At 57.6% G+C, this 10285-nt stretch overlaps 1 protein-coding gene across 2 annotated transcripts; it reads right to left on the bottom strand.

The window, feature by feature from the left end:
• Window positions 1-58: 58 nt before the first annotated feature.
• On the bottom strand, window positions 59-9731 carry EFS (embryonal Fyn-associated substrate). 2 transcript variants are annotated; one of them, XM_034993690.1, is made up of 7 exons: window positions 8973-9731; window positions 5199-5477; window positions 4794-4934; window positions 3968-4690; window positions 3500-3589; window positions 2057-2327; window positions 59-246 (listed from the first exon to the last, which is right to left on the bottom strand). In XM_034993690.1, the coding sequence occupies exons 1-7, from the start codon at window positions 8988-8990 to the stop codon at window positions 158-160; spliced, it is 1611 nt and encodes a 536-aa protein (XP_034849581.1). In that variant the 5' UTR covers window positions 8991-9731; the 3' UTR covers window positions 59-157. The 2 variants fall into 2 exon arrangements, with proteins under 2 accessions (XP_034849581.1, XP_034849580.1); XM_034993689.1 differs by having other exon boundaries at window positions 158-2327.
• Window positions 9732-10285: the final 554 nt, after the last annotated feature.

Below are 10285 nucleotides of genomic sequence, written 5' to 3'. Positions count from 1 at the left end.
AGTCCCGCATCCAGCTCCCTGCTCAGCAGGGAGTCTGCTTCTCCCTCTGCCTCTGCCTGCCGCTCTGTCAACCGAATAAAGTCTTAAAAATAAATAAATAAAACAAAACAAAACAAAACAAAAAGGTAAAGCCAGGACTCAGAGGGACTGACGGGATTTACCTGCAGACACATAGGTGCATGGCAGATCTGGGACTTGCACTGAAACCTCTGACTCTATTTCCAGGTTGATCTCTTGACATTCTTTCTGGGAGATGATGGAGGATAGCCCTGTTATAAGTCTTCAACACACAAGGGTGAATTTGGGTGACCCCAGAGTCTGGAGGTGAGTTTTCTTGGAGAGTGAAATGAGAAAGAAGGAACCCAAAATGGAGAAGGCAAAGGCATAGAGGGGGGCCAAGAGACTCAGACTGTGACTGAAGTTCAGGGTGCCTCTAATCCAGTCACAGTGCCAAGGTGTCATCTGGGGAAAGTACAACGGAAGCAATGGATATGTGGCTTGGACTTCTTCCCTGTGGTAAGTGGCTAGAGTGATCTCCCATCTAAGTCATGGCTTGTCAATTTCACCAGTGCTTAAGGACTATGGACTAACAGCACATTGCATTCACTTGGCTCCTTGGCTCCTCTAAAAGGTGTGTCTAGAAGGATGGTCAGCAGGAGGCCTGGGAAGGGAGGCTGAAGGGGCCAGACCTTCTTGCGTTAACCTAAGGGAGAGGGCACCCAGGCCAGCCAGCAGCACTGTCCAGTTGGCCAGAGCTGTCCTGTGGCGCCAAGCTGAGGATAGGCCTTCACTGGGGTGATCTCTTCAGCATGGCATCTTTCAAGGCTCACGTGAGGCCAACCTCTCTCCACATGTGCACCTCTCTAATGACATTGTGTGACAGTGAAGTCTTGAAGGAAAGGCCCCCACCCAGTCAGTAATCTGTCTGCCTTCTGGGAATGCTAGTTCTCAGACTCTTCTTGGTGCTCTCATCCCTGGGGCCTCAGCTTAGATATCACCTCCCCACCATCCTGTCCAAAGTCTCCTTCAATGGCCTTTCCCTCATCCAGTTAGTCCCTCACATCACCCTGTTTATTTCCATTACCAGCAACTGTTGAATCTGTGGCAGGTATTTTTTTTTTATTTACTTATTTTAACTGACGCAATTATGTCCATCCCACAGTGTACCTTCAGAACTGTGCTTGGCACATCTTGGGAGCTGAAACCCGCCGAATGAATAGTTACTGAAAATAACAGCAAAATCTCCCCCCAAACCTAAGGACATCCTGCCCACATGTGTGTCCTGTCGGTTTGGCCAAGGGCCACCAGGCCCAGCTCCTCCCCCAAGCACCCAAGAAGCAGAGGCAGAGAACCAGACAGCAGGGCTTACTGAGGCCCAGCTCTGTCCTGCCTCCCGTGGGGAGGAGCCGTCGGGCCTCTCCCAGATCTCCACATTTTGGGCGGTCAATGTCCTGCCCTCACTCTCGACCAACAGTGAGGTGCTGATGTTCTAGAGCCAAGAACCAGGACAAGAAAGGGGCTCCGGGTGGCCCCAGGCTTCAGCCACCTGCTTCTCTGTGGGGCCATTTCCAGAGGTGGGGGGCAGTGCAGTGACCAAGAACCTCCACCCTAGGCTGAGAGAAACGAGTCCAGTTCCTCCCTGCCCCAAAGGGCCTGGCACCTGCCTCTGACAAAACAGGGAATAATATTAAATATAAATAATTTATACAAAATGGCTCGTACAAAAAGCTGCGGGAGGGGGAGGGACATCTCTGTGAGAGACTGAGATGACCGGAAGGGGAAAGACGCCCCCACCTCTCCCGGTCCCTAAAATGGAGCCCTCTGGCCGCCCAAGGCCCAAAAGGGAGCTTCGGCAGGCAGGAGAGGGGCGGAGCAGGGCCCCGAGGGGGCCCTCAGGGGGCCAGGCTGGAGAGCAGAGAGGTGAACTGCAAGGCCTGCCCTGCCAACTCCGCCACACGCTGCGCCATCTCTCGGGCCGCAGGGTGGGACGGGTAGCCCAGGGCAGCCCCCTTGACAGCCAGCACCGTGGCCCGCAGTGCCTGGCCCAGCGCTGTACCTGCAGCCCCGACCCGCGCTCGCAGAGGGGCGGACGCCGCCAGCCGACCCAGAGTGTCCCCAACAAACACCAGGCGGTGAGCGGCCACCACCACCCGCTTGCCATGGGGCACGAAGAGGCGTGGGGGCTGCTTGGCCTGGGTGCTGGACATGAGGGCCGCCACGGCCGCCTGCAGTGCGGAGTAGTGGCTCTGGCACTGGCCTGCGTAGAAGTGCAGGAGCTGTAGGTCTCCGGTGGGCAGATCCAGCAGCTCCCCTGGGGATGGGGCCTCCTGGCGGCAAGAGGAGTGGTTGGTGGGCACGCTCCAGTGCTGCTACTCCGGCAGGGCTTTCCTCCCTCCTTCCCTTCCTCGGGTCCTCATTCCTTCCCTTCATTCCCTCCTTTTTACCCAAGCTCCTCCCCCTGCCCACCAGAACATTTAAATTCTCATAGCCAGGGCCAGGAAAGTGCCCGGAGGAGCTGATGTCAGATCAATCTGGATTCAAACTAGTCTCTGAACTTGGTTCCTTATCTCTAAAATGGGGCATCTGGCCCATTTTATGCTGTCCAGTATCAACATAATGTGAACCACGTGTGTAATCAAAATTTCTCTAGTAGCCATGTTGAGAAAAGTAAAAAGAAAGATTTTTTTTTCTAACTCCAGATATAAAAATTGTTGTAATTTCAACATGTAATCAATATAAAAATGACTGACGTTTCTTTTCATTCTAAGTGCAAAACCTGGTGTGCGTTTGTTTTATACTTACAGTGCCTTTCAGTTCAGACTAGCTACATTTCAAGTGCGCAGTAGCCGCATGTGGCTAGTGGCCACCATATTGGATAGTGCCGTTCTAGCGCCTGCCTCCCAAGGCTGCGGGGCGGTGAATGCCGCAGCATGCGGAGAGGGCTTAGAACAGAACGTTGCACACGGTGAGCACTGTACCAGTACTGACTGTGGCTGTGATTAGTGCTGACCTGTGCGATGTGCTTAGCACAGGGTCCGCACTTGGCATCTGCCTGATAAATGGTAGCTATGCTTAGGACCATTCTAGACAGTCAGGGAGACCACCTCGCTTTCCTGAGGCCCAGAGAGATTAACTGGTGACTTCAGGGCCCCTGGCTTCTTACTGGTGGAGCTGGGATTAGAAGCCCCGTCTCTTAGGAACCCAGGAATTCACAGTTGGAAGGAGCTTCAGAAGTCACCTGGCCCAGCCCAAAATTCTCTCTGCTTCCTTGGCTGCTTGGTTTACTGATTCCTCTCCAACACATTCTTTCCCCTCTTTCTGAATTCCTGATATCCTTTTCCAGGTTCCAGTCCTTCCTGCTGAATTCTCGCTTCTCTCTACCCCAGCTCTGGCTGCCTGAGTTCTTACCCCCACCCTAATCTCTCTCCCTTGCTGCTTCCTCCAAGTTCCTGTTCCTCCTTCCTGTCCCCCTTCTCTAGCACCGTCCCCACAGGGTTACCTGCTGCTCCGGTGACCCCCTCTCCGGCAGTTCAGGATCCCCTGGGAAGGCTTTATCCAGGGACCTAGATCCCTGAGCTTTATCCATGCCCTGTGGGAGGGACCAGGGTCTCAGAGCAGGGGTGGAGGAGCAGGGCAGGTGTCCCCCACCCCTCTGCTGCTGTGTTCCTGCCCCTTCCCCCTCCCCCTTTCTTCCCCAGGTCTCTACAGCCATCAGAGGTTGCAGGCCCTTGACTCCAGGTCTGGGAGAGTTCTGGTGGCAGATCAGATGGCTTGGGGACCCCAGGCTGGGTTTAAGAGTGTGGCACCAGTACAAGTGGTGGGACCAAGCACTGGGGTCCCAGGCCATAGGGTGCAGGGCCAGTGGAGGAAGGGAGGAGGGAAGAGAGGGGGGTCCCTCTGGCCCCAGGCCTCTTCACTCGTCCCTCTGGTTATCTTGGGGGGCATTTCTGGTGGGAGGGGAGCTCACCTTCAGGTGGACATAATCGTACTCCTCAGCCATCGGGATGCCCTCATACTCATTGTGGTGTCCTGTTGGATCGTCCTCTACCTCCTCACCCTCTTGGTCCCCCTCAACCTTGGGGCCCCCATAGCCAGGCAGGCGAGGTGGGGGTGGGGGTAGAGGTCGATCCTGGATACTGCCTTTCCGGCCTGGAGCAGGAGAGGGAGCAGGGGAAGGGCTGGGGGCCTCAGGGACAGGCAGAGCAGGCAGAGGGCGGCGGGACAGGCTCTCGGCTGAGGGCAAGCGGGGCCTGTGTGGGAGTGGGGGGCTTCTGGCCAGAAGCAGGGCCAAGGTGTCCAGGTCATTGGAGGCTGAGGCTCCTGGGGGCTCTGGAGAAGGGGGTGCCTCTGGCCCCAGCAGGGGCACATCGTAAATGCCCTCATCGGTGCCTCCACCTTCCCCATCTGCTAGCAGTTCCTCCGGCGCTTCGTATAGATTGAGCAGGGCTGAGGCCCGTTTCAAGTTGGAGGGGGCAGCATAGAGGGGGGGCTCGGGTTCCCGGCCTCCCTCCCACTCAAGATCCGGTTCCAGGTCTGACGGTAGCTTTGGGGTCAAAGGCACATCATAGGGAGCTTCATCCTCTCCAGGGGGTTGTGGGGCAACCCGGGCCAGAGGGCGGGTGCAGGAGGCAGGGGAGTCATAGGGTCCACTGGAGGGAACTCGGACGGCAGTGGGGGGCACGTCGTAGACCTGGAGAGGGAGCAGAGCCATCGGTTATCCTGACTCCGCAGTGGACGCCCACTGAGAGCCCTCTGTTCCCTGCCCAACATACACATGGATGTCTAGCCCTCACCTCCACGGTGTCTCCAGGGGCAGCCAGCTGGGCCCCACTCCCTCTGGGGACCTTGTAGATGGGATCAGGGGAGGGCGGGCAGGGTCCAGCCGGAGGTCCTAAGGTAGGACAGGGCCGAGCTGGGGGTGGCACCACATATACCTGGGGGGTCAAGACAGATGGGTGGGTCAGGAGTGGGGACAAGAGAAGCAGCTAATATATGCCATAGAGGAGCTAACACCCCTTCCAACTCCCCCCCATGCCAATGGGATAAGAGCTCAGGAAGGGTGGCAGACAGGTTTCACCCAGCACCGGGTCCGTGAAGAGCGACTGTCTCAGGGATCGCCCTGCCCCACCTTGCTGCAGGTACCAGCAGAGTGCAACGGGGCTCTTCCGGCTTGGGGTGGGAAGGGCTCCAGCTCTCACCTCCTGGTCCTCATTGCTGTGCTCTGGGGCTGGATGTGGTGAGCCAGGCTGGGCTGGGGGCACCTGGGTGACGCTGGGCTGGGGTGCCGGGCCAGCAGGAAGGAGCTTCACTCTGTTGGCGGGCACAATGCCCTGCTGGCCATGTAGAGAGCAGAGGCACCAGCCGTCCAGCCCACCGGCGCCCTCCCTCTGCAGTACCCGTAGAACGTCCCCTCGGCGGAAGGACAGCTCCTGGGGGGACTCAGCGGTGTTGTCGTAGAGTGCCCGGGCCAGCTGGGCCTGGTGGGTGAGGCGGGAGTGGGGAGAGGGGTCTCACACACATATCAGGTCATCAGGTCCCTTGCTCAGAAATATCAGAGAGCTCCCCATTTCCCTCAAGCTACAAATCTGAACTGACTCAGCTCTTTTTGACTGGGTCCTGCCTTGTCTCCAGCTTCATCCCTGTACTCTTCCTCTTTCCTTCTATTCCTTGAACTAGAGAAATTCTTTCCCGCTTCAGGGCCTTTGTACTTGTGGTTTCCTTGACCCAGAATGCTCTTGCCCTGACTCATCACCTGACTGGCCCTTTTGCATCCTTCACTTCTGCTTAAGTCTCTCCTTCTCAAAGAGGTCTTTTCTGCACTCTTCTCCCTACCCCACTCTGGGTCTGTCTCCACCATTGTTTCCTTCATCATACTTCATACTATTTGCCAATTTCGTTTCTTATTATCTATCTCTTCCCTTACCCTGTAAGCTCTGGGAAAACAGGGACTGCTATATTCCTGGCCCCTGTGAAAGGGCTTCACCTGGAATCAGGTCTCAATGAACATGTGTTGAATGAATTTCCTCCAAAGCTCTGTGTACATGAGAAAGCCCTGCTAAGGTCTGCCAGAGAATCTCCTTCACCTTCCCTGTTTCCCACTCAGCATCCCCCACAAGCAGAATTAGATTGAGTGGCAGCAGAGACCCATCAGTCTGAGAGAGACTGGGAAAAACCCAGCCCAGACAGTGCCCGGGCATAAAAAGGAAGAAAACAGAAACTGAAGCAACTGTTTTGTTCTCAGTCTCAGCAAATAAGGTTCTATCAGAGGAAGCCGACGTTACCCTGGAGAGGAGAAAGAGTATACACTCTACTGTGTGTGCGTGTGTGTGTGTGCGTGTGTGCGCGTGTGTGTGGAGCAGGGCCTGGCAGACCAACCAAGAGCAAACATTTATCAGCCTGTTTCCAGGCCTGTCTGGCAGGGACATCTAAGCTTTGTTGCTCTGAGAGCCACCTGCTCAGGTGGTAAGTCACAGATACCAAGTGCAAATTATGGATCCAGACCTGGTGCAAGTCTTCACACTAATCATCTCATCTCATTTAATCTCAAAACATCCTTATGAGGAAGGAGCCATCAATATCCCCATTTGAAAAGGAGGCTGGGACAGATAGGGTAGGACTCTGCCCACAACAGAGGGCTGGTGCCGCTGGTGGAGGTGACTTGAACCCCAGGCTGTTTGACTCCAGAGCCAGCACTCTCAATCACCCCCTACTGCTTCTCCACAATCACAAACATGAGGTTCTACTTTTTTCTTCTTCTACTAGTAACTTAACCTCTTGGTTAAGTAGAGTCCATGACTCAAACATGACTCAAGCACATACGAAGTCTTCATTATACCCGACTTTCCTTTGCTATTCACCCCTCACAGGGCTCCGGTCTCGTGTTGTCCTTCGGTAGAATCAAGCTTACACCACTCACAGTATCGAAATATATTTTGGTTGGCTTATGCTTGCGAAGTGACCATGCCTGCGGGCAGGACCCCAAGCAGTGGTGGCGGAGAGCGGGTAGTTAGGCATCACCGGAGTAGGGAATCCATGTGGCCTAATTCAGTAAAACGTCTCAAGCTAAAGATCTCTGGCAGGGGTGCATTTGGCCCCCAGACCCTGGACAGAAGGAGGCCCTGCTCAGCCAGCAGGAGTGCATGTTTCTCTTGACTGGCATTTCCCTGCATGGAGAGGTGGTCCAGCCCTCATGGCTGGGTGATTTTAACAACAAACTGACTTTTCCTCTTGCCTGGTTCCAGATCAAACCATTTTCTGATTATATTTTGGCTTCTAAAGGATATTATCCCACAGAAAGAAAACATGCTAACCAGATGGCACAAATTCCTGGTTAGCTCAGCACTCTTCTTTCTAATTGTAAATTAGAAATTAGTGTTTTGGATTAGGCAGGGGGTGAAGAGCACAGTTCTGAGGCAGACAGACCCCGGGTTGAGTCCTGGCTCTGTCCCTTTCTAACTGGGTGACTTTGGGCAGGTTGTTTGAACTTCCCAAGCCTTCGGTTTCCTCCTTTGTAGAATTCCATGTCCATATCCAAATATCCATTTCCGGATAATAACAGCACTATCCTCACAGGGTTGTGGCGAGGACTGGAGGAGATAATGCATCAAACAACCAGGACAAACCGAGATAAAGCTTAGGACCAGCACAGGGCCAGTATATGCTCAAAAACTATTAGCTGTTATTAGGACCCTGTGAGTTTGATTAGCGTAAATGCCACTCCCCACCTCTAGGTAAAAAGAAAAATCTACCTCCTGGGACTGCAAAGCAGACCAGCTGACCAGCTAGCCCTGAGCTACTGTTTTCAGGACCTCCCCCTCTCCAGGCTCTGAGTTAAGGTCTTCTCACCATCATACAGATTGAGGAGCTAAAAGGAGTTTGGTCTGAGAAGGAGTGAAAACTGAACTCATCCTTGAGGGGTATGGGAGGATGTCAGGAGCCATGCTTCTCGCCTTTCCAGCCTCACAGTCCTCCTTCCCAGAGTACCCATTTGGAGGGGGTCAGAAAGCAGGCAGCAGCCTTGCTTTCCCCGGGAATCACAGGGTCTAGGGAAGGGTGGAAAGGGGACAGAGTTGTTTGGATTCACACCATAAGGCGTGCTGGGCAGAAAGCAGAGGTGGGGCTGTGGAGAGCTCCTCCTTGTGTTAAGGTTTGAATTCTGTCCAATGGGGCCAAACCTCTGGGCCTCACGACTTCAGAAACCCAGGCCAGAGCTACTGATGGACTGATTGATGATGGGTGTGGCCACCTCTGCCCTACCCGCTCCTCAGGGGCCCGGCTGACTTGCGAGGGAGTGGCTGCCTTAACTGGGGGGTGGCAGTGGGCACCTCTGGGAGGCTCTCTGGGAGGCCTCCTCCCACCGTCCCATCATGCCAGCTGTCTCCTCCCTTTGTCCCCAGTCCCCAGAAAGTGGCCAGAGGCTGGCTGACATCACCTCTCCTCCTCCCTCTATTTTCTCTCTCTCCCCTCCCGATCTCCCTCTTTTGCTCTATTTCCCCCCCTTTTCTCCATCCTTCCTCCAGAGAAGGGCTTCTTTGACCTCTCCCATTTTCCTGGAGCCACCTCCGTTCTTTCAGCGGCCCCCCCCCCCCCCCCCCCCAACCTTTTACTTGCCTCCCAATCACAAGCCCCTGCCAACCACCGGTGGCCATCTGTTCCCGCCCCTAAAACAGCAGATAGGACTCGGGCTAGGCTTGCCCCCTCCCCTCCATCCAGGGGCAGCCTCTAGAAAGAAAAAGAGGAAAATGGGGAGGAGGAGGGGAGAGGGGGAACCTAGACCCAGAAGCAGCTAGGGAAGGGGAGTGAGAGGGAGAGAGGGAAACAAAAGTGGGGTTGGGGGGGTGGAGGACACAGCCTCTCGGAGAAGAAAGGGCCCAGGGAGAAAGACAAAGAGAAGGCAGAAATAAAAGTGACAGGAGTGCAGGGCAGACCGTGGAGGCCTATGGCCCGCGGCCTCCTCTCCCTGGTGGACTCACCGACGTGGCTATGGCCATGGCCTTGGCCTCCCGCGCGGCCCGCTCCAGGCCAGGCTCGCTTTCGCTGACTTCAGCAGCGGTCGCCCCGCACCATGGAGGCGGCCCCCGGCTGCGGCGCCTGAGTCGTGGCCTCCGCGGAGGTTGGAGGAGGAGAAAGAAAACCCACAAAACTCCCCAAATGGGAGGCAGCTTGGCTGGGCAGGAGGAGGAGCGGGGCGGGCCGGGCCGGGGCGTCGCTGCGGGACCTCATCCAAGGGCGTGCGCTCCGTGCCGTCCCGGGGGCCACGGGGTTGGCTGGGCCCCTGGAGCTGCCTGGCCTAGGCCGCGGGGGGACCCCGGGTCCGCATGGGCCGAAAGCTCCCTCCCAGGGCCGGGGCAGGCGAGGAGGCGGGAGCTGGGGCCGCGCTCGACGCCTCGCCAGCCGCTCAGGACGGCCCCGAGGGCTGGGAGAAGCCGCCGGGGCGGTTGGGCTGGACGGGCGAGTTCAGGCGCCAACCCTCCCCAGCCGGGGGCCGCGGCGGAGAGCGGTGCTCCCAGGGCTGTGGTCGGGCGGCCCGGGGCCCTGCGGCGGCCCAGCTGCGAGGGGGTGGGGCGAGCGAGCACCGAGACGTTCGCCCCTCTTCAAACTCGCCCAAGTTGGCGCCAGGAGGCAGGCTGGCGCCGGAGGCCTCCGAGAGCGTGGCGGTTGGGCTGCGTCGCCCGAGTGCCAGCGCTCGGCCCAGACACTCGCACGCCCGGCGGCGAGGCGGGCTCACACTCACGCACACTCGCCCTCAGCACGCCCGGGGCTCGTGGGGCGCCGCGACGGAACCTCGCTCCCCGCACGCGGGCTCGGCCCGAAGGGGCGGGACGGCCTTCCCACGCCTCCGCGGGGCCCCCCTGCGCGCCGCCACCCCGCGGCCCGCTCACGCGCACCCTCGGCAGGGCCCCTCGGCGCGCCCCGGAGCTCGGGGCAGCTCTCGGGTGTCTCTCGGGACGGAGAGAAAGGCCACAAAGCAAAAGCAGCAGCAAAGAGAAGGCGAAGGAGGAGCAGGGGCCAGGGTCCCGTGGACTCGCCTGGAGGAGGGTCGGGGGGGGAACACTGAGGGGGCTGCGAAGGCTCCGAGGGGTCGCGCGTGGCCTTCGGGCTCAGCCCCCGCGCGCGCGGCTCCCCTTCCCTCCCCTTCCCGGGCTCCCGGCTCCCTCTCGGGGCAGTTCCTTTCTCCTCCCCTCGGGCCCTCTCCGCTCCGGCGCGGGGCTCAGTCCTGGGGATTAAAAGAAAGGAGGGAGGGGAAAAGGGAGGGGAAGGGAAGGGGCGGAGGAGAAAGGAGGAC

The sequence above is a fragment of the Mirounga leonina genome, unplaced genomic scaffold, assembly GCF_011800145.1.
Source record: "Mirounga leonina isolate KUSES-001 unplaced genomic scaffold, KU_Mleo_1.0 Mir_91, whole genome shotgun sequence".
Taxonomy (NCBI): domain Eukaryota; kingdom Metazoa; phylum Chordata; class Mammalia; order Carnivora; family Phocidae; genus Mirounga; species Mirounga leonina.
This window is presented reverse-complemented; position numbering and strand designations above follow the sequence as displayed.